Source organism: Canis lupus, chromosome 11 (assembly GCF_011100685.1).
Source record: "Canis lupus familiaris isolate Mischka breed German Shepherd chromosome 11, alternate assembly UU_Cfam_GSD_1.0, whole genome shotgun sequence".
Taxonomy (NCBI): domain Eukaryota; kingdom Metazoa; phylum Chordata; class Mammalia; order Carnivora; family Canidae; genus Canis; species Canis lupus.
Window position 1 is genome coordinate 26,124,895 of NC_049232.1, and position 24,023 is coordinate 26,148,917.

A 24,023-nucleotide genomic window follows, 5' to 3' on the forward strand; every position below is an offset into this window, starting at 1 on the left:
CAGCTTTCATAACCCCACCTGGATGTTGGCCACGTTTCCCCTCCCAGCTCTGTCTTTGGCATCAAGCCACTCACTCTCTGATCCTCCCTTTTCTCACCCCTAACAAGGGGGAGAATGGAGTTTTGATGAAGAATAACAAAACCATCCATGTGTTAAGAGCAAAGACTTTGGAGCTGTAACATCAGGTGTTCCACGTTGGCTTTGCTAATTTGCTGCACAAGCATGACAAGTCATGTTCTCTGGGCTTCAGCTTTTTTTTTTTTTTAATTTTTAAAAAAAATTATTCATGAGAGACACAGAGAGAGAGAGAGAGAATGAGAGAGAGGCAGAGGGAGAAGCAGGCTCCATGCAGGGAGCCCGATATGGGACTTGATCCTGGGTCTCCAGGATCACGCCCTGGGCTGAAGGCGGCGCTAAACCGCTGAGCCACTGGGGCTGCCCTTTTCTTTTTTCTTTTTTTGCCCTTTTCTGATGAAGGGATTGAAGTAGCGAAGTCCCCTTCAAGTACTAAAATTATGATTCCTTAAGAAGTGAAAGTATGGGGCAACAGAACAGCTGTATAAGGATATGACTGTAGCTGCCTCCTTCCCATCATCCCCAGGGTTGCCCATTCAGCTAGGGGCCAAGGGCCTCCAGGAAGCCCTGTACTTCACACAGCCTCATCTCCTCCATCCAGCACGAGACCAACCCCAAAATGATTTTTTTAGGATCTTATTTTTTTAAGTAATCTGTAGAGAATACAGCTAATGTGGGGCTCAAACTCAACCCGGAGATCAAGAGTTATATGCTTTACTGAGCCAGTCAGGTGCCCCCAGCCCCATAGGATTTAATCTGAAGCATGTGACAGCAGCTATTCTCTTGGCCCTGCCTCTCCTCTCTTCTTTCCAGTCTGGGCCCAACTCTCAGGCACAGTCCCCTAGCCCCACCGGCTGACTCTATATAAGGATTTCTCCTGAGCTGTAAACCCTGTAGCAGAACTAACTTCTAAATGATGACCTCTCAGTGAAAACCAAACTTAATGAAGAATTAAACCAAAGTTGTGTTTTAAGTACCTTGTGAACCAGTTCAAACCTAAATACTCATTATCACACTATTGTATAGTGGATGTTCATGATTCTAAACTGTTAAAGATAGTTAAGTAATGCTGTTTTCTTCTACATTTCTGAAATTTCAAAATCTTCCTTAATGAATAGGTCTTATTATAAACCCCTTGATACTTCAATGTATATTTCCTAAGAAAAAGGATATTGTCTTACATAACTACAGTAATCAAATTCAGGAGATTAACACTCATATAGTACTTTTCATCTATAGTCCACATTCCAGTTCCTTTGTCTTGCTGATGATATATTAAGAGTAGGGGCAGATGCCCTGGTCTCTGAGAAATTCCACTATGTGTGCACATTCTTCTGAAGATGCTGAATCACTTATAGGGATCTTGTAGAGTCCAAGGGAGCTCTTTTATCCATCCTCAACTGTGGCTGTGCTGGGTTGACCAGTCAAAACTTGTATGTGTTGGGGGAAGGGTAGAATTGCTAGATGGGTGCCTTCCCGATGACTTTGAGCTGTTGGTTATCCCTGAAAGCACAAGGGTTGGTGGTCAATCCACCCGTCTTAGCAGTACCAGCAACTGTTCTCTCCTTTTTTTTTTCTCTCCCTTGAGTGAGGAATGACCTGCATTTACGTTGGCTTTGAACCAAAAAGACTTGTCTTTGAGTTCCAGATTTTGTCACTTAGTAGCTTATGAAGTTGGTTGGGCAGGTATAAAACAATATCTTATTGTTTTTCTAAGGATTTTTTTAAAAAGATTTTATTTATTCATGAGAGACACAGGTAGAGGGAGAAGCAGGCTCCATGCAGAGAGCCTGATGTGGGATTTGATCTCAGGACTTTAGGAACACGCCCTGGGCAGAAGGCAGGGGCTCAACCACTGAGCCACCCAGGGATCCCTTTTTCTAAGGATCAATGAGATTGATGCATGTGACAAGAGCTCTAGTGTCTGGCAACTATTCAACCAATGTTGGTGATTGTAGTTACTTTACAGATGGGTAGCTCAAAGTCCAGATTGAGACTCCTGCATTCTCCTTGTTCACTCCATCCTTTAGTAGTTTGCCCCCTCTGTTTCTCAAAACTTTAAGGGTAAGCAAGCTGTCCCAGGCACCTCTTACTGTTTGACAAAAATCTCCCCACCAGAAACAAGTTCTTCCACAGCCAGTATCCTTACCTCTAGCACCACCTCGTGGTTGCCAGTGCAAACACCCTGGCTACGTCCAGAGGACCGAGGTTGGTAGTGGCAGAACCATCAGAGCAGCTCTTATCTGACTGCTTGCAAAATGCCAGGCACTGTAACTATGCATTTCACGTACCTCACTGCATTTCATCCTTCACAATCCTTATGGAGTAGGCATTATTACAGGTAGGGAAATTGCTGTTCAGAGGCATTAAAATAAGTTGCCAAAGTATTACTAACAGAGCCAAGATTTCTACCCCAGACATCAGACTTGCTCGCCATGATGCTACCCTGATAGCATTAAGGCTGGAAAAGCTCTTAGGTTCAGACTTCCTTACCCTGACGTGGAAATTGAGGGATAGAAACTTATCTGAAATCACAAGGCCAACTCATATGGAGCCAGAACCAAGGGTGTTTGTCCTAACAGCTGAACTCTTTGACCTGGCTCTTAGCCCCAGAATGAGCCTGCCAGGCAATTTCAGATTATACCTGAAACAGCATTCCCAGACAGGGCTCAGTGTCGATTATCAGAGAACCCTGGAGGTGAAGTATTTACACATGCACCTCTGGTTCCTGTTGTTCAGCCATGTCCTCGGAAACTCTGGCATCCTGTGCTTCTGTACTCCTTGGCTGGTCATTTCCTATGTCCCTGGAGGCAGAGTCCCAACCAGGGTGGGACTTGGCAGGTGGGAGTCCCAGCAGGCGCTCACTCAAATTGGCAACAAGGGAGAAGCTGGCATGAGACTTAAATTCCACCTTGGCACTCAGCCCTGAATCCAGTGTGCCTGTCTGAGAGCGTCACCACATGAGAACTGGAGCCAGAGAACAAAAGATGGCAAGCGCTACGGGCCCAGACAGGCAAACACAACAGCCCACATAGCCAGCACCATTGTGCTGCCTTCCAACTTTTGACTTCAAACAGCACCTAGGGATGTATTAGGAAAAATTATATACCTCCACCAGGCACTGGCATGTCTTCCCCTTCTCAGAGGGTGACTGTGTTTCATCAAGCTCTCATCTAAATTGGGTGAGGAAATGGGCAAAAATATGCTGAAGCAGCATTACTGGTCAATTTTGTGAAATACATTTCCTTAAATATGGAGAGCAAAGCATGCATCACACCTTGCCCTTTTAAACCAGGCCCCCTAAAACACCAGATAGCTCTAAGCACCTTTCTTTAGGAAAAGCAAATGAATTCTCTTCTCTTGACCCAATCTGGAAGGCTTGGCTCTTGGATGAAGTCATTACTCTCCTACCCAGTATACCAAGTAAGGGAGAACAAGGAGGCTTAATTTCTGCTCTTCCATCTGGACCATCCACAGGTAACCAGATGTAGAAAAAGATCGACTGTGGAATTAGGCCTGGGGTAAATTTTGCTTCACTACTGCAGGGCTGCTACTTAAACTTTTTTGGCCTGTTTCATCACTTATAAAATGGGCACACCATCTACCTCCATGAAATCTTGAGTTACAGGGATAATGTAAATTGAAACAGCTTTTTAAAAAAGGGACAGGTTTCCCTTTGGTAGACATGTGGAATCAAGGAAACTACAGACTAGTTTCACCCCAGCAACGTGAACCTTCACCTTCTGATGTTAACTTTGGGATCATGACCTCAGGCATCTTTTGCATATATCCTTCCAAAGGCAAATGCAACGAAGACAACTAGAATCACACCTTGGAGAGCTCACTCATACTCTGTGGTTCAGACCTCGCCAGGGAACAATCCTAAAGAATCTCAAGCACACAAAGTATATTCTTAAATATGGTTTAATACTCTTCTCCATTTCTGTACATCACAACACCAAGATTTCGCTGCTTAGGATCTCTCTGTAGAGGCTATAGAGAATGCAAAGGCTACGGTTTTCACCCCCTCTTATTTATGTGTTTGTATGTGTAAGTGTAATACATATCAGTATATATTGATACACACATCAATATATAATGCAATATATATCACCAAAGAGAACACATTGATTAAAGAAATACAAAAATTTGGCATCATTTCCAAACTTAAATAGTAAAAATAAAAACTACAAAAGGAGCTGCATACCCTAAATGTATCATGTGAAACAACAAGCATATTCAAAAATGTAAATTTACATCCAATTTCTCTGGTCTTGTCATATCACATTAGACCCATTTACAATGGCAAAACCCTAAGGTACTGCTGTGAAGAGAGCATGTTTGCTCGCTCTTGGGTGTTCTGCAAACAAACAGCAGAGCCCAAAGCAAAAGCCTGTTCCGGTGAAGCCTCCCACGTTGGTGAATACCAAAGAATTGACTCTTCTCACTGGGGGTTGAGACATCAGGTTATACATTGAAAGACAGTCATTTGGACCTCAGAGTACAGTGTGAGAACCAGAAGCTTTACATTTAAGACATACTCCCTTCATTCAAGTGAAACAGGATTATTGGAACGATAGGCAGGTCTGCAACCTGGGAACAAGGAGCTGGTTCAGACCAATAAAGCTACGAGTGACTGAGTCAAGTCAGTGAAGAACAGCAGTCAGGCACTAAAGTGTTAAAAGTACCCAATTTGAAAACCAAATGCACCCCACTACCCTATCAGTGTGGGAATGATACCAATTGACTTTTAAAACCTTTGGTCCTTCAAAGTCCATTTGGTATACTTTTTTTCCATTGCTACCACTGGGCACATCCTATACACTTTATTCACTGTCACCACCTTGGGCATGCCATGACCTTGCATGCCAGCTGGGGTCAAGTCCCACTTAGAGCCCAGCTGTGAAGCATAAGCTTCAGGTTTTCAGGCCCACTTTTGGATCCACCATATAGTTAAGTCCTTGGTGCCAGAAGCTGTGTCCCATCCCTTCCCACCCCTGCCCTCCCCACCACCCCCCTCCCATAATTTCTCATATGAGAGGTGCTTGTAAGTCCCATATTTGAAACAGATGCTCCAACCCCACCAGGAGGCCAGGGGTTTATAATTACATGCACAGTCATACATGTCTTGTCAGTCGTTCCTGTGAAAAACCTTGCAGTTCATTTAAAAAAAAAAAATCAAAACATTCACATAATCTCATGCCATCCAACACAAGGAAAACACGACCACCTCCCTTTTACCAAGGACAGACCCAAGCAAAATAAAATATTCTTTAAATTTCTTTGCGTCCACTTAAATTGCATGTTTTATTTCTCCCAATCCCAGCAATAGCACAGAAGCCCCATCATATCCATCCCAAACTGGTTTCTAGTAGGCTAAGATTATGGGAACCCTTGTCAATGCAACTGCAAAACAGATGGAAGCAAACAGTGCACTTGGCCCAAATGCTTCATGTGTCAGTTTTGACTTTGCAATGCAGTTTGCATCCTTGAAACTGACAGTCTGGAGGGGGAGGAGTAGTGTGAGGGAGTGAAGTTGAAATTGCCTCCTATTAGCTCACCCTTTCAACATTAAACAGACCAAGAGAGAAACGGTTCCGACATTTCACCGCGTGTATTTCTTCTTATGCAGTCTAAGCTGAGAATGCCATGTAAATGGGTCACTGCGAAATGCAGCAATTTAATTTTTCTCCAATCAAAATAAGAAACAAACCAGTATGATCTCATTTCTATTAACTTTTGAAGGTTTACAGCAGTTAAAGTATTTTTGATTCTATGTATGAAGGTTAAAAAAATCATTTTTTTTTCATAAAATACAAGAGCAACCAATTTCACCATCGAGTAAAAGTAAAAACTGGGATTCTTTTTTAAATTAGTCCAAAGTGGGATTTTAGGAACTTAGTTGTAGGCTGCTGCGCTGACACCATGACAAACCAAAGTGTAGGGTTGGGTCTCGTTTTGTTTCGGTTTTCTTTTCAATATCCAATGCTCATGGATTAAGTTCTGGAAATGTTCCAATTGTAAGGCAGGGATCTGTTTGGATTCCACCACGGGTATGCTCCTTGGGTTGGATGCTGGAGGGTGAGGCACATTTTGCCGGACCCATGTCGACTACCTAGTAGTCATCAAGGTCAAAAAATTCATCATCTCCTCCTTGGTATTCCATTCCCTGGAAATCTACTCGGTACCGCAAGATACCTGGGGAAGCAAATCAAAGAGTCAATCATCTGTGTCTGTGTTCTTGCGATGGGGAGGGTTTGCTTCGATAAGGAAAGCCCAATTCCCTTGTAGAATTACAGGAAACAAAGAGATGGTAATAAAAAATAGTCCCAACCATAAGGCACCTGCATGGCACAGTCGGTTGGATGCCTGACCCTTGGTTTCGGCTTAGGTTGGGTAGTAATCTCAGGATGGTGGATTGCGCCCCATGTCAGGCTCCACACACTCAGCACAGAGAAGGCTTGAGTTTGTCTCTCCATCTGCCCCTCCGCACCCACCATGCATGCAGACTCCCCCTCCTCTCTAAAATAAATCAATCTTAAGAAAAGGGTCCCAACCAAGGAACCCACGACCATGCCAAGTGTTGCCTCCACCCACCTGCCTTGGTGGGTGATAAGGACACCTTGCCTGAAGTAACTTGATTTTGGGATAGACAGTAAAGCTTTGACCTGAGACCCTGGACTTTAACTTCCTTCCTTGCTACTCACCTCCAATTCCACCAAATCCTTTCACAAACTGGGATCCTTCTTGTGACTTATCTGTGACAATTTCCAATGTAGCTCCAAATTTTTTATAATTGTTAGCAAACCACTCCAGCAGGGGCATACTCTCAATCAGCTCATGTTCTTGTCCTGTCTACAAGGGTGACCATGAGATACAGAAAAAATGGGATCAAGATGTATCAAGACTTAGCGATCCTAGCTTCCCCATCCGCCATCATTCTCATTCTCCCTCTCATTGAGTGGGTATACAACTTTCTATATGAGTTCTGGTTTCTAGTGACATAATTCTGATAGGACAGTTCTTTTTCTTTCTTTTTTTTTTTTTTTTTAAATTTTTTATTTATTTATGATAGTCACAGAGAGAGAGAGAGAGGCAGAGACACAGGCAGAGGGGGAAGCAGGCTCCATGCACCGGGAGCCCGACGTGGGACTCGATCCTGGGTCTCCAGGATCGTGCCCTGGGCCAAAGGCAGGCGCCAAACCGCTGCGCCACCCAGGGATCCCCTTTCTTTTTTTTTTTTTTAAAGATTTTATTTTTTTATTCATAGACACAAAGAGAGAGGGGCACAGACACAGACAGAGGGAGAAGCAGGCTCCATGCAGGGAGCCCGATGTGGGACTCAATCTCGGGTCTCCAGGATCACACCCCAGGCTGCAGGCGGCTCCAAACCGCTGCGCCACTGGGGCTGCCCAGGACAGTTCTATTTCCAATAACATTCCTCCTAAGTCTCTGGTTTAGTGATGAAATGTCAACACACACTTAGTTTTTCAGCTTCTAGTTCCTGTTGTTTCAGAGTCAGACTGTAAAGTGTCTCTAGGCAGTACTCGTTTAACAACCCAGAAGAGACACAACAGAACTGCTTTGGGAATAGCCTTGTAAAAAATAAAGTCCTTCAAGACACAATTTGAGGAAGCTACTACCCCTAAGGGATCTGTGCTGGGCAGACGACACTTTAAGCTATGGTGATGGCATTTAGACCAAACCTATAGAAGCTGTTTCAGTGTAAGAGCTGATAAAGTCAGTGAAGCAAGCAGCAGATTCACAGTGCAAAAGAGATTTGACTAGTCAGTCAAATCTTCCTCTCTACTACTTCAAGAACGAGAATGCTTAACTAGGGATGCCTGGGTGGCTCAGCAGTTGGGAGTCTGCATTCAGTTCAGGGCGTGATCCTGGGGTTCTGGGATTGAGTCCCACATTGGGCTCCTTTGCAGGAAGCCTGCTTCTCCCTCTGCCTGTCTTTGTGTCTCTCAAGAATAAATAAATAAAATCTTAAAAAAAAAAATGCTTAACTACTTTAAAAATCCCAAGCAACAGTAACTATGGCATAGCCTCCTTTCTTAGAATCAGACTGGCATGTTGGAGAAAAAAGGTGACCACGTCCTGTTGCCCACCACTTCCCAAGTGCCAACAGTATGAAGTTCAGTTTCCTAAGGCAGATACTCTACACTGTCAGTGCTCTAACATGGATTTTTTTTTAAAGATTTTATTTATTTATTCATGAAAGACAGAGAGAGAGAGAGGCAGAGACATAGGCAGAGGGAGAGAAGCAGGCTCTCCACGAGAAGCCCGATGTGGGACTCGATCCCAGGACCCTAGGATCATGACCTGAGCCAAAGGCAGATGCTCAACCACTGAGTCACCCAGATGCCCCTCTAACATGGATTTATGTTTCCATGCATGTATCACCAAACTAGGAAAACAACCACATACCTCTTTGTCTGTGAAATGAGATTTATCCTTCTCTTGTTCTGGAGTTAGATAGAGAATTTTCTCTTCTGTAGTATTGGGGAAAAAAAGGTGTTAACCTGGTTCTCATATAGTAACAGATCTAAGTCTCATGAGAAAAGTCAGGTTAGGTGAAAGGGATTCTGAACTCCCATAAACCTTCTTTTCATAAACATTAGTCCACATGCACTGAATGGCTAACAGGTACGCTGCTCCTACTATAAGTAAACACCAAAGACATTCAAGATTCTTGTTCTCAGGAAACCTAAGTCTTAAGCAGACATTTATCACTTCAAGCAAAACAATTTATGAAAAATGAAGCCACCTCTTCCAAATCGCCACCCAAGGTTTCCAGAACACAGAGGTCACTAAGAAATAGCAGTCTTATTTTATTTTCTAATTCACATACCTTCTGTGCCTTGGCAATGAAGAACATATCTCATTATATCCAGATTTTCATAGACTATTAGAATCTCTACAGCTCCCATTTCTAAAGCCTTTAGTGTATCTTCAACTCCAAAACAGTACTTGCCCGTGTCCTGGCTGATTTCATCAAAGTATCGTCCTGTGATTAGGGAGAGGTAAGTACATATGTTAAGGTTTCCTTTGTAGATACAGACTTTCTTGCTCAAAATCCAAGAGAGAGAGAGAGAGGGGAAAAAAAAAAAAAAAAAAAAAAAAAAAAAACCTTAAAAAATGAGTTATGTGCCAAAAGTCAGTGAAAAATTATTACTACTCTAGTCAAGACTCTAGAATTTGACTCAAGAGGTTAAGAGCTGGACCAAAAACACAACTGTTTGTAAAAATATGTGTGCTGTTAAATCAGAAACGAGGCCAAATAATGGCCAGATTAATCTCTAATTAAGGGCCTCTATTTACCACTCTCTTACAAGGGATAATCTGCAAAATAAGACTGAAGTTTGGTTCCTGTTGCCAAAGGGTAGAAATAGTAGAAATGTGAACCCATTTATTAGAACCCATGACTAAAAAAGATGGGTTCCACTGAAGAATTTTTTTTTTTTAAAGATTTTATTTATTCATGAGAGAGAGAGAGGCAAAGACAAAGACAAAGACAAAGGCAGATGGAGAAGCAGGCTCCATGCAGGGAGACTGATATGGGACTCGATCCCGGGTCTCCAGGATCACACCCCAGGCTGAAGGAGGCACTAAACCACTGAGCCACCGGGGCTGCCCTGAAGAACTTTTTAATACAAATGCTAAATCTAACTTTTCCCTTTTCACCATCTTGTTACATACATAAAATCACGTACACACAAATATACAGATAAAAACATTTCAAAGAGGAAGTAAATAAATTGTATTTCACTGATACCTATTAATTTCTTCTCTTGAATGAATTTCACGTTGGAAAGGACTTCAGTAGATAACTCAATAGCTTGGTTGAATCCATTTTCGCCACCATAGGAAATATCAACTAATTTTAAAACTTTTGATTGCAACCTCTGACAAAGATATACATTAAAAAAAAAAAAAAAAAAACAGCATCATTAGTACTTCAAAACTCTTTTACCAAGATCCACCATTTTTTTTTTAAAGATTTTATTTACTTATTCATGAGAGAGAGAGAGGCAGAAACATAGGCAGAGGGAGAAGCAGGCTCCATGCAGGGAGCCTGATGTGGGGACTCGATCCCAGGTCTCTAGGATTACACCCTGGGCTGAAGACTAAGTTTCTTGGTAAGGAAAAAGGAGACTGTTCCTGCCATCTAAGTTGGTAGCGTACACCACCATTTTGGTTGAGACTTCTATCATAATGCTGCTCCCTCTCCAGTAGAGCAACTTGGAAATGTGATTATGTCCCAGCCCATGTCATAAACCAAAGATATTTCTGGATCAAGTCAGCTAATCAGCTCTGTCATATTGCTAAGAGTTTTAATGCTTTATTTACCTCAACAAATAAATCAGAAAAATCAGCCCTTAGTTTCTTTGAAATCATACTTCATTTGGAGGCCAATTATCCACTATACTAGGAGCTGCCATAGGACCAGAATGATTCTATCTAAAATGGCTGGTTTTAAAAGAGAAAAAATACCGAGAAAAGTACAGGAGAATGTTTCTTCACTCCCTGCTCAGGAACATGATGTGGGGCTCGATCCCAGGACCTCAGGATCATGACCTGAGCTAACGGCAGATGCTTAACCGACTAAGCCACCCAGATACCCCTGGGGGAATGTTTTTTTTTTTTTCTTTTAAAAAATATTTTATTATTTATTTTTTCATGAGAGACAGAGAGAGGCAGAGACACAGGCAGAGGGAGAAGCAGGCTCCCAGTGGGGAGCCCAATGTGGGACTCAATCCTATGACCCTGGAATCACGACCTGCGCCGGAGGCATACGCTTAACTACTGAGAGACACTCAGGCGTTCAGGGGGGCGGGGAGGGACGGGGGGTGTTTCTTAATAAACACCTTAATTCTGCCAATTAGAGCTAGGTTCTTTTTTCTTTGTTTTTTAGAGCTAGGTTTTTAAACACGAAATACATCATTTGAAAACCCAAAGAGATGCACGTGTTCCAGTACTCAAAAGACGCACTTACTACCGCCTAGCAATTAAAGCATCTACTTCTCACTTACCTGATCAAACATATCAGATTGACTTAGTTCAGTTTTAAAGTCCGCTGATCCAGCTAAAACAAGACCAGCCACATTCACTTTGTCCCCAGAAATAAACAGCTGTACAGCAGTCTCAGCTACTTTCCGAACATAGTTATGTCGCTTTTCCATTCTTAAACGAGCAAAACGCAAGGCTGATTGACCTCCTCTACCTTTGACACAAAAAGTGGGGGGAGAAAGGGCAATCATTAAAAAGCATAAAATAACTTGCTAAATAAAAACTAAGCAATCATGCTATTACCCAACAAAAGTACAAAGAGAAAAATTACTATTTCCTTAACTAAATGTTTGGCATAAACTGGTAATAGTTACCCGCTTAAAACGTTTAATTATCTTATCAAAAGAAGGAGCCAGAGGCACCAAGGAGTCATGAGTCCTTTCATGATGTTTATCCTATCACCTGGATTTATTAAAAAAATATATATTAAAGTAATCTCTACCCCCAATGTGGGGCTTGAACTCAAAACTTGGAGATCAAGAGTTGCAAACTCAACCAAATGAGCCAGTCAGGTGCCCCTACAGGCTGACCCTTAAATAATAAAGGTTTGAATTAAACTGTGTGGGTTCACTTATATGTGGATTTTTTCAATAAATACAATCTAGTTCTGTAAATATATTTTCTCTTCCATATGATTTTTAAAATATTTTTTCCTACTTTAAAAATATAGTAAAAAAAAAATAGTATAATATAACATTTATAATGTGTTAATTGATGGTTTATGTTAATGCTAAGGCTTCCCAGTAATAGTTTATTAGTAAAGTTTTTGGGTAGCCAAAAGTTACATGCCGATTTTCAACAAAAGCTATGTGTGTGTGGGGTCAGTGCCCCTCACTCCCATGTTGTTCAAGGGTCAACAGTACTATTTGTTTCTTTATTGCTAGACACAGATAAAATGGGCTTGTGTTCTCTTCTTGTGTTACCATGTTTCTTTGGGAGATCCACAGTGAACTTGTGCAAGACTTCTCTTGTGTTTCCTTGGAGTGTGCCAAAAAGTGCACCACTACCATCTATTACAATGAAGCCAAACTTGCTGTCATCTGAAAGTAGTGCTGTAAGAGCCTGAAAAGCAAACATAAGTACCACACAATAAATACCTAAGCTTTGCTAGGGTAAAGACAAAACCCAAAAGCAGGTATACTAGCCCTTTTACCCCACCCAGAATGGTATGAATACTTAGAGAAAAGCCATTTTATGGAATAATCTGGAATTCAGCTATAAATATGTAACCCATATGTACAATTCTGAACCAGCTGCAGGGGAAAAAAACCCAACAATATTGACGTGAAGCCTTTCAACAAACCTGACCTGGACACATGAATACAAACCCAAAAGAGATGGAGGATTCAGGTTCATTCTAGTCTTTGATTTAATTTAGAGTGATGGCAATTCATGAAACATAACAGTTAGAAGTCTAACCTAACAAAATAAGTCTAACCTCCAAAAGCTGACTTTCTGTAAAAGCCCAGCATCAACAGGCAGTATTCATCATAGCAAAGAGTATCTTGTAAATCAACTCTAGAGTAGGAGTATATGAGTAAAAAACCCGGAAACAAAGTCTATAAAAAGATCTAGTTTGGAAATTTTTCATTTAACTCCTATGTCTTGAGCCTCCTTAATGGTATCAGGATATAAAACTCAATCTTCTTTTAAAGGTATTATATAGCTAAATGATTTGGGTTTTATGGGGGAAAACCCTCCTTCTGGGTTAACATATAACTGTATCCCCATGGTTCTGCCTCCTGAAAGAGCAAATATTTAAATAGTCCTGGGCAAGAGTTTTCATGATGGGAGTCTACACCTGATAGATGACTAAATGCTAGATGCCAGGCTTTTCTGGAGCTAAGAAATATCCATTCCATTTTAACTAAGGAAGAAAATTTCTTTTAAGAATTGACCAGAAAGCAGATTAATCATTAAGGGTCAATCTTTATTTTTTTAAATTTAATTTTATTATTTTTTTAAATTTAATTTTATTTTTTTTTAATTTTATTTATGATAGGCACACAGTGAGAGAGAGAGAGAGGCAGAGACACAGGCAGAGGGAGAAGCAGGCTCCATGCACTGGGAGCCTGACGTGGGATTCGATCCTGGGTCTCCAGGATCACGCCCTGGGCCAAAGGCAGGCGCTAAACCGCTGCGCCACCCAGGGATAAGGGTCAATCTTTAACCAAACCATGTCTGATCATTAGCATTAAGACATGAATGTTATACACATTATGTCACAGTGTTTGGTAGCTTAATTTAGGTTTTCAGGAATTCTCATTGGGGAATACTTATCCCTCATAAGAATGTATAATCAGGGCAGCCCGGATGGCTCAGTGGTTTAGCGCCACTTTTCAGCCTAGGGCGTGCACCTGGAGACCCAGGATTGAATCCTACATCGGGCTCCCTGCATGAAGCCTGCTTCTCCCTCTGCCTGTGTCTCTTGTGAATAAATAAAATCTTAAAAAAAAAAATTGTATAATCATCCTGATTACACGGAACATAAATTGTGTTGTGCAGTAGGTCACATTCATATGTACTTATCAATATATCAATTAAAAGCCAAAATAAACAGAGCTAACAAGATTAAACAGTACCTTGTAAGAGTTAAGGTTTAGAAATACTAATGAAGCTAGCTTAATAAGTTAAAGCTAAATAATATGCATACCAGGTAGCATTTAAATTAACAAGACTTAAAATCTGCTTTCATGAAACTAGATACAGGTAAATGGGACTAGATAAGAGCCTTCCCAATGAAGCTTTTCCCAGAAGGAGACTGACAAGATAGCCAAGAGAACAATCTCAACCATCTATGCAACAAACCAAGATTCAACTGGAACTGGACTTCCTGTCAAGTTAGCAGAAATCATCCATTGTAAACTGTGTCGACAAATGTCAGTTCTAATTCCACTGTAGAGGTTTTTCCCTAGGTCGATGAAAAGCAAAAGACTGAACTAGGAGCCAGCTGTGAATTCCTGATTGTTCTACTGTTGACTGATTTAGGTCACTCTAATGAGGCTTCCTTTCCACCCTTAAAATTTTATCTTATGGCAGCTCTGTCACTCAAAAGTTTTATTGGGGTGGGGGGGAAGCTCTTATAGTCCTAAAGATTTTATCATTTGTGAGCTGATAACTAAGGGTGCTAGAAATACAACCAAGTTCATGTGTGTATGTATACATACATACATATATATAAATATAAATATATATATACATATATATATATATATAGAGAGAGAGAGAGAGAGAGAGAGATGGAGATCAGGTGGGCAGTTACATCTTTACCTCTAACTAGTTCTCCAAACCCAATTTAGCACTTTCCTCAAACATGCTAAATGCTTAGGTCATTAAGTGTGTCACAAAGTATTTTTATTTTTTGCTAATAGCCAGCCTTGTGGTACAATGACTTGGAATCAGTCTGACGATTCTCCAAAAGCTTAAACAATTACATTACCCAGAAACTCCATTCCTTTTTTTTTCTTTAAAGATTTTATTTAAAAAAAAAAAAAAAAAAGATTTTATTTATTTATTCATGAGACACACACAGAGAGGAGAGAAAGAGAGAGAGGCAGAGACACAGACAGAGGGAGAACAGGCTCCATGCGGGGAGCCTGCTGTGGGACTGGATCCCAGGTCTCCAGGATCACGCCCGGGGCTGAAGGCGGCGCTAAACTGCTGAGCCACCAGGGCCGCCCAGAAATTCCATTCCTAAGCATACACCTGCCCCTCCTCCATGAAAACACACTGTCATGCAAAAATGTGTACATGTTCAGAGCAGCATTATTCCTAATAGCCAAACAGTGGAAATGACACAAATGCCCATCAAATCATGAACAGATACATAAAATGCAACAAATATCATTTCATAACAAAAAGAGATGAAGTACTGATGCTAAGTTAAAGAAACCAGTCACAAAAAGCTACCCACTGTATGAAATGCCCAACATAAGCGAATCTAGAGACAGTAAAGATCAGTCATAGCCTAGAGGTGAGAGGTCTTGAGAGGGTGGGAAAGAAGTGAGGATTGGTAATGACTTCTAATGGGTATGTGGTTTCTTTCTAGAATGATGAAAATTTTGTTTGAACTTCTTACCTCTGTATGGAATTTGTTGTCACACAAATACAATGACGTATTAATTGGTTTAAAAGGTTCAAAGTCAATGTTGACTTTCTTTTCCTTTCCTTCTTCTGTTACAATTGTACCACAGTAAACAACCAGGCCATTTGGAGGTACTGCAAAAAAACACAATTTCTCTACTTAAACCTGCAGCTAATTTTCCTCAATTAACAGAAAATATTCCAACAGTCTACTGTCCCTGGTCCTTTATTTTCAAATATTTTTTAAAAAATTTATTTTTAGTAATCTCTACACTCAATGCGAGGCTCAAACTTACAACCTGGAGATGAAGAACTGCATGCTCTACTGACTGAGCCAGCCAGATGCCCTATGTCCCTGGCTCCTTTAAAGCTTAATTTATATAAGGCAGAAATATTTGTCATCTTTCCTGCAGAATCCTTTCCCTAATTTTGAAAAATTCTGAAATGTTTTAAAAAGGAGGATTTATGTCTTTAATTAACTACTAAAGAAAAGTAACTTAAAAAAAAAAAAAAAAGGTTAAATTCCAAGGCCGAAGGGACATTGCTGATAGATGTCTGAAAAAAACAAAAACATTAGTAACCAAAGGCATCATGGCAGGATCACAGTGGAAAATATAACCAAGATAAAGTAGAGGAGGAAAATGATTAAGCTCTAGATTACCTTTGTTATAAAGTTTGAGTCTTTGTTGTACAGATGTAATGGCTCCCAGGACTGAAAGGCGGTTTACTCGTGACTTAATGTTAGATGCAGTTCCAAACTCATCTGCTAACATTTTTGCCACTCGTGAAATCTGGTCTTTGGGAGGAATGATCAATGATATCATGCTTGTGCCATTGCTGTGGAAGAAAGAATAACATTAGAGGTTCAAGTACCACATTAGTGAAGAGTTTAAATTCATGTTTATCATTGTTCAGAATATGGTAGGCACTCAATTATTTGTTTTATTTTATTTAAAGATTTTATTTATTTATTCATGAGAGACACGCAGAGAGAGGCAGAAAGGCAGAGGGAGAAGCGGGCTCCATGCAGGAAGTCCGATGTGGGACTTGATCCCAAAGACTCCAGGATCATGCCCTAAGTCAAAGCCAGATGCCCAACCACTGAGCCACCCAGGTGTCCCATGTTTGTTTATTTTTATTTATTTACTTTTAAAGATTTTTAATTTATTTGAGAGAGAGAGAGAGAGAGAGAGAGAGAGGCAGGCAGAGACAAGCAGAGAGAGAAGCAGGCTCCATGCAGGGAGCCCGAAGTGGGACTAGATCCTGGATCTCCAGGATCAGGCCCTGGGCTGCAGCTGGTGTTAAACCGCTGAGCCACCCAGGCTGTCGCCGTTTATTTTTATTTTATTTATTTTTTTTTATTTTTATTTTTTAAAGATTTTATTTATTTATTCATGAGAGACACAGAGAGAGAGAGAGAGAGAGAGGCAGAGACACAGGCAGAGGGAGAAGCAGGCTCCATGCAGGGAGCCCGACGCAGGACTCGATCCCGGGTCTCCAGGATCACACCCTGGGCTGAAGGCGGCGCTAAACCGCTGAGCCACCAGGGCTGCCCCCTGTTTATTTTTAAATAAATATTTTATTTGCTAGAGAGAGAGTGTGTGTGTATACATGTGTGCGGACAAGCAGGGGGGAGGGGCAGAGGAGAAAGACAGGCAGACTCCCTGTTGAACCGGGAGCCTCATGCTGGGCTCAATCCTAGGACCCTGAGACCATGACCTGAACTGAAGTCAGTCGCTTAACCAACTGAGCTCCCCAGATGCCCCCGTACTCAAGTATATGAATGAATTTTAGCTATGTAAAGAAAAAGACAGCCCTCTAAGAGATGCTTGGGAAACACCTCATTCTTCAAGGGTCAAGAGAGAAACATTCATTAGGGGGTGACAACAGGCTGGAATTTGACAGAGTCCATGGCAGAGGCCTAGAATCTTGTGGTTCTTCAGTGGGAGAAGCTGTCACAGGATGATGTAACCAGTTTTTACCAAGCCCAGATGAAATAACAAATGAATATTATCCTGTCTGCCCTTACCCCCTTTAAATTCCAGGCTCACTATGAATTTATAATCACTAATTTAGCACCCTAAGTAATCTGATAATGGGAGTGTCTTGGAATTCACACATATTCCCAATTAAGAAATCACACACATCTATGTGTATCTCTAAATGTGCTTTACATATTAATCACTTAAAAAATATTTTATTTACTTATTCATGGGAGAGACAGAGACACAGGCAGAGGGAGAAGCAGGCCACACATAGGAAGCCCGATGTGGGACTCGATCCTGGGACCCCAGGATCACGCCCTGGGCCAAAGGCAAGTGCTAAACCGCTGAGCCACCTAGGGATCCCCGTATTAATCACTTTTGATTTTGAGAAGATACACGCGCGCGCGTGCACACACACACACCATACACTAAGAAGCTGGTCAATTCTGGGTGCTTAAACAAATTCAAGCTTTTTAAGCTTCCAGAATGAAAAATGAGGACCAAACTCTGAACTATGGAGGACAAACACTATTACCAAGGCCTTGCCACATGGACGGACCCTTAGGAGTAGCCACCCACTTCTAACTGATGCTGATGCCAATGACATCTTTTTTAGCTACGTTATCTGAAGGTACATTAAAAAAGTTTTTTTTAATTTTTTATTAATTCACGTGAGACAGAGAGGGAGGCAGAGACATAGGCAGAGGGAGAAGCAGGCTCCATGCAGGGAGCCAGATGGGAGACTCAATCCCAGGACCCCAGGATCACGCACCGAGCCAAAGGCAGACGCTCAACCACTGAGCCACCGAGACGTCCCTTTTTTAGTTCCACTTTATTTTTTTTTAAAGATTTTACTAAAATTAAAAACTTTTATGCTTTAAAGGACACCATCAGGAGTGCCTGGGTGGCTCAGTGGTTAAGCATCTGTCTTTGGCTTAGGTTGTGAACCCAGGGTCCTGGGATCAAGCTCCCAGGCTGAGCCTGCTTTCTCCTTCTCTCCCTTGCTCGAGCTCTCACTATCTCAATCTCTTGCAAATAAATAAAATCTTAAAAAAAAAAAAAAAAAAAAGATAAAGGACACCATCAAGAAAGTAAAAAGCCAACTCAGAATGGGAGACAATACTTGCTAATCATTTAAGGTTCAACAGTTAACCACATGATACAACCAATCCATCCATACCATCTGAGGTATATGCTCAAGAGAAATGAAAACAAATATGGGTATGGGGAACCTTCTTTCTGGGTTGATAAAAATGTTCTCAAATTAGATAGCGGTGATTGTTGCATAACTCTTAAGAAACCAGTATGCTGTGTCCTTTAAAAGGGGCCTAATTAAGAGGTTGACCAGCTGGCTCAGTCAGAAGAGAGTGCAACTCTTGATTTTGGGGTTGTGGGTTTGAGCCCTGCTGGGTACAGAGATTACTCAAATAAATAAATCTTTAAAACAACAAAAGCAGGAAAACCCCATCCTGCCCCTAAATGATGAGGGGAGTAATTAGAGGTGCCTGGCTGGCTCAGCTGGTGAAGCATGGGACTCTTGATCTCAGAGTTGTGAGTTTGGGCCCCATGTTGGGCACAGAGCTTATTTACTTTAAAAATAGATATTTAAAAAGGGAATAATTTTTACAGTATGTAAAACCGTGTATGAATAAGGCAGTTTATAAAAAAAAAAATCGGCAGCCCCAGTGGCTCAGCGGGGGTGTGATCCTGGAGACCCGGGATCCAGTCCCATGTCTGGCTACCTGCATGGAGCCTGCTTCTCCTTCTGCCTGTGTCTCTGCCTCTCTCTCTCTCATGAATAAATAAATAAAATCTTAAAAAAAAAAAAATCTATAGGAAAGACTCAGAACAGGTTACTCCTTTTAAAATCTCTTGGACTTTTAACCTGACAGCTTACTAGAAAAGCCAAGGTTTCTCTGAGAAATGTTAATTTGTGTTTACTAAATTAACAATAAATTGTTATTTTTGTTAAAAAAACTAGGTCATCAGTATTATTAGGAAGAGTGGCAATATGAACAGAATCAACTCTGTAATACATATATATAGGAAGTTATGAGCCCCATATCTAATAGCTGGCTTTCTTACAATAGCTACCTATAAACTGAACCAATTTATATTATATAATATACATAACTGTATTATATACAGTAAAACGAATTTCACAAATTTATTTTTCCTCAGTATTAGTGATAGAAAGGGACCTCATTTACAGAAGACCCTGCCCTTTCAAAGTTTCCTCCTAGTGGTAAATACCACAGGTTCTCTTGACAGGTTTTCTCTATAAGCAGACAGGCTGCCTATCTAGCCTTTCCAACTATCAAATAGTTACTCTCAGATTATCAGCTTTTTTTCTATCTCTGAAACTGGCACTGTTTCTGCTGAGGTTTCTATTCAAAACCCAGAAGGCATGTTCATAACTTCCGCAATACTTTCCTCAATGAACTACAAGTTGATCAATGACAGTACACAGTAAAGTATGCTATGTGCACTGCTGCCACCCCTCGGGTAGGGGAGCAAATATTCTAGCCAAACCAGACAATCAAGCCGTCTTACAGAAGAGCAGCTTCACTTGGCATTACAAACATAATCAAAATGACCACAAAGCAAAGATGCTTCAAAACAACCCTTTGTGGGCTCCTGGGTGGCCCAATTGCTTAAGCATCTGCATCTGGCTCAGGTTATGATCCCAAGGTCCTGGGATGGAGCCCCACATTGGGCTCCCTGCTTGTGGGGAGGGGCGGGGGGCTTGCTTCTCAGTCATCCCTCCCCCCCCCCGCTTGTGCTTCCCACTCTCAAATAAATAAATAAATAAATAAATAAATAAATAAATAAATAAATAAATAAATAAATATCTTAAGAAACCAAACCAAAACAATCCTTTGCTCATGTGCAAACACACATTAAGTCAGGTTTATCACTCTCTTAAATGTTTTTCATATCAATTTTCTCAGTACAACTACAAAAAGAAACTTTTAAAAAATATTTTATTTATTTAGGGACACCTGGGTGGCTCAGTGGTTTAGTGCCTGCCTTCGATTCAGGGCCTGATCCTGGGGTCCGGGGACTGAGTCTCACATTGGACTTCCTGCATGGAGCCTGCTTCTCCCTCTGCCTGGGTCTTTATTTATTCATGAGAGACAGAGAGAGAGAGAGAGAGGCAGAGACACAGGCATGGGAGCCTGATACGGGACTCGATCCCAGGACTCCAGGATCAGGCCCTGGGCCAAAGGCAGGCACTAAACCACTGAGCCATCCAGGTGTCTCAAGAAACTTTTTCTAAAGGAGGACAAAGTGTCTAGAAATAAAAATTTCTACGTACTGATCTACCTGTGGCCATGTTCCAGTTTCTGAACTAGATGGAAAAAGAATTCCCAAATGAAACAAAATTGGTATCTTGTATTAAAAAAAAAGAAAAAAAAAAGCTTTTACAGTGAATCTGTTGGATCCTATTTTTATTTTTAAAGCAACCAACTGTAACAAACTGCTATTCTTCCAATATTTATCTTGCTAGGTTTCCTTCCCTTTCCTTTCCTTTCTTTCTTTCAAGATTTTATTTATTTATTCATGAGAAACACACACAGAGAGAGAGAGAGAGAGAGAGAGAGAGGCAGAGACACAGGCAGAGGGAGAAACAGGTTGATGCGGGACTCAATCCCGGGTCTCCAGGATCACACTCTGGGCTGGAGGTGGCGCTAAACCGCTGAGCCACCTGGGCTGCCCTCTGGCTAGGTTTCTAAGAAGGAAATTTCCAAAGAGCCTTTCTGATAATTTCTTATGACGTTATGTCAAACTCTACAGATCAAGGAGGAGACGAGGTGTTTCCTCTGGGAGGACGTGGAAACATTAGGCAGGTAAATTTAACTTCAAATATGGCCTCTTATCGTAGCTACCACCTACCTGTCTCTACACAGGAGCCTGTCAATTTATGCACATGCACAATATGAAAATATAGAAGATGGGGAAAAAAGACATATATTTTAATACCGACTTTTACTAGCTTGTGCTAGTTTTTAGATTAATAATTCTCAAGAGAGCATATTTCTCTACCCTATAAGCTCTTGGAAATCTTTACAGACTAAGAGTTATTTCTCAAAAGGGCTCAGTTTTTAAAAGCTTACGTGCTCTGATTTACAGAGTAGTTTCCTAGGAGATGGAACTAGCAAAGAGGCAATCAGTAGGGAATGGAATGAGAAGGGGCTCCAAGGATAGCAGGGGTGAAGCTCACTCAGCTCAGGAAGCAAACAGGCACCAAACCCCAAAGGATGAAAAGTTTGACGCTAAAGAGGATGTTGGGACAAATTCACTGAGTGAACTCAAAATGCCTGAAGGAAATCCTTAAAGCAAGATAATCATGCAGAGGACAAAGCAATGACCTTAAGATAAGCAGCTATTTACTTTCCACTGCAGATAGGTTAAGCAGATAAGCATTCATTAAGCAACTTCACTGTATAGCACCAGAGCTGGACAACCAACTTTACACTTACATCCACGTAACATTCTAGAGAGTACAAAGTAGTGAAGATTCCTGAGGAATAGGTTTCTACTTAACTAATTCAGAAATGTAGCTTGCAAAAAAAAAATCGTCGTATTTCTGCCAAGTTGCTCAATCTCAAGCACCACCTGAAAGTTAGTTTTGGCTTCTTACTCCTTTGGATTTTGATTAACACTCAAAAAAGTACCTTTCACTAGTTTCCGTGAAACTATCCTATGTGGGATGGTGGTGGTGGAAACAAACACCTAAAGTTTTTATTTTATTAATTTTTTTAAAAATTTTATTTATTCATGAGAGACACACACACACTGAGAGAGAGAGAGAGAGAGAGAGAGAGAGAGAGAGAGGGGGGCGCAGAGACACAGGCCTGAGCCGAAGGCAGAGGCAGACGTTCAACCACTGGGGCACCCAGGTGACCCCACCTTTTAAAGTTCCTCTTTATTTAAAGGCTACTTTATAATACCTGGTTTTTTGTTGTTGTTGTTTTTTTTGTATATTGGCTTTAAGAGAAATAAAGTTTTTCCAGTAAAGCTTCCAAACAAAATAAGCACTCATTTACCCCCAAGGCAAGCCAATCAAAGCTGTTAGACCAGTTTGTGTAAACACCAAAATAAAATCAAGGAAGTTGAATATTTTATTTTAAAGCAACCCAAGCAACCCACAGGGAAGAAGGAGAAGTAAACCTTTCACCAAGGAGTTGCTGGACACATCTGCAACATATCCTTTTAAAATTTTAATAGGTTTTCATCTACTGTTCTGCTTTGTCACTATATCCTTTACCAAAAATCAAAAGGCTCTCATTCAAGAGTCAGTGAATTATGCAGCACAGCAATGATTCACATGCAGGTTGTAAAGACTGGGCAAAGCAAGACAAAGCATTTAACAATGTGGTACATAAGGCTTTCTGGGGCCTCTGCTCTTCGATTCCTTCTTGTTCTCACCATATTTGGGGCACTTTCCCTTATCAAAGAAGGGTTTATCAATGCTTCCAGAGGACTAACTTCTGAGCAACAAAATAGCTGGGAGACAGAAGGAAGAAGTAGTTGTAAATAGACTAAATGCAGACAGTAAATAAAGCCAGACAGAACTCCGGAAGGAAGAGAATTTAAATAAAGAGCTGACAGCTCTTCCTTCCTTCAGTCTCACACCGCTGAAGGAAAAGTTTCCCTTCCTGATGTGGGAAGTTACGATAGTGCCACCAGTTATTCATCCAAGGTTTCCTGAACCCTGAGCAATATGGACAGGGCAGCATTGATAAAGTCACTCTATGGGCCAGGTCTGAAATACCTGTAAGGTAGAAAAAGCAAGGTGAGCAGAGCAGAGCCTGTACTCCGGGGTGTGTAGAACTTCAGGTATCACAGAGTTGCAGACTTTGGATTCAAGGTACCTTCTGACAAGACAGGCAAAGACAATCTAGGCACTCTGACTTGTATAAGTTTTATCAAGTTCATCAATGATGCTCAACACTTTAGAAAGGTAGCTGGAAAAAAAAAAAAACTGTGGTTCATGCAAGGCTGTCTACTGAACTATTTGCACTTCAGTGCAAGTTTTCCTTGGGAAAACTTTCTAAAAGAGCAAAACAAAAAAATAATTCTCATACACAAAAAGATCTCCCCTTCCTGGGCAGCCCCAGTGGCGCAGCGGTTTAGTGCCGCCTGCAGCCCAGGGCGTGATCCTGGAGACCCTGGATCAAGTCCCACGTCGGGCTCTCTGCGTGGAGCCTGCTTCTCCCTCTGCCTGTGTCTCTGCCTCTCTCTCTCTCTGTGTCTCTATGAATAAATAAATAAAATCTTAAAAAAAAAAAAAAAGACTGATTCAAATACAATCATATCAATTCTGATGTGTAATAGGGCTGAGAATCACTGGGTCTGGCTTGCTTTCTGCAACTTGAAGCAGAATTTCTTGGCCAGCTGAAGCCAGGGATTCTAGGACTCTGTCCCCAACTAGAGAAGAGAAACTCAGAAAGCCACCAGCTGGAGGTAAGCAGATGTCATTTGGCCTAGCAGCAGTACAACCACAATGAACTGTCCAACTTTTCCCTGACAGAACACCCACTACCCCCAAATGCCCTGCCCACCCATCTCATCACCCCAACTTAACAGAATTACTTTCAGTTTAGGACCAGGTAGTAGACTGCCTAGTATACTCTGTAGTTGGGATTTAGAGTGTGTGTTCCCCAAGGAGCTATCATATCAATGTTTGATGACTGGGATTGTGCCTAGGAGATGAGTAGCCAAAGCTTCCCACCATCCTTTTTTAAGCTCAAAAAAGCTCAACTTAAATCTTATTCAAATCATTTTTGGGAATCGCTA

At 41.2% G+C, this 24,023-nt stretch overlaps 1 protein-coding gene across 1 annotated transcript in view; it reads right to left on the reverse strand.

The window, feature by feature from the left end:
* Positions 1-5,850: 5,850 nt before the first annotated feature.
* ETF1 (eukaryotic translation termination factor 1) overlaps positions 5,851-24,023 on the reverse strand; it is a 30,237-nt gene continuing 12,064 nt past the window's right edge. Inside the window, 9 exon segments of the mRNA NM_001252146.1 lie at positions 5,851-6,273; positions 6,783-6,930; positions 8,509-8,573; positions 8,933-9,088; positions 9,857-9,986; positions 11,115-11,305; positions 12,075-12,213; positions 15,230-15,369; positions 15,896-16,071. Coding sequence (NP_001239075.1) covers positions 6,191-6,273; positions 6,783-6,930; positions 8,509-8,573; positions 8,933-9,088; positions 9,857-9,986; positions 11,115-11,305; positions 12,075-12,213; positions 15,230-15,369; positions 15,896-16,071 — 1,228 coding nt within the window. The 3' untranslated portion in view covers positions 5,851-6,190.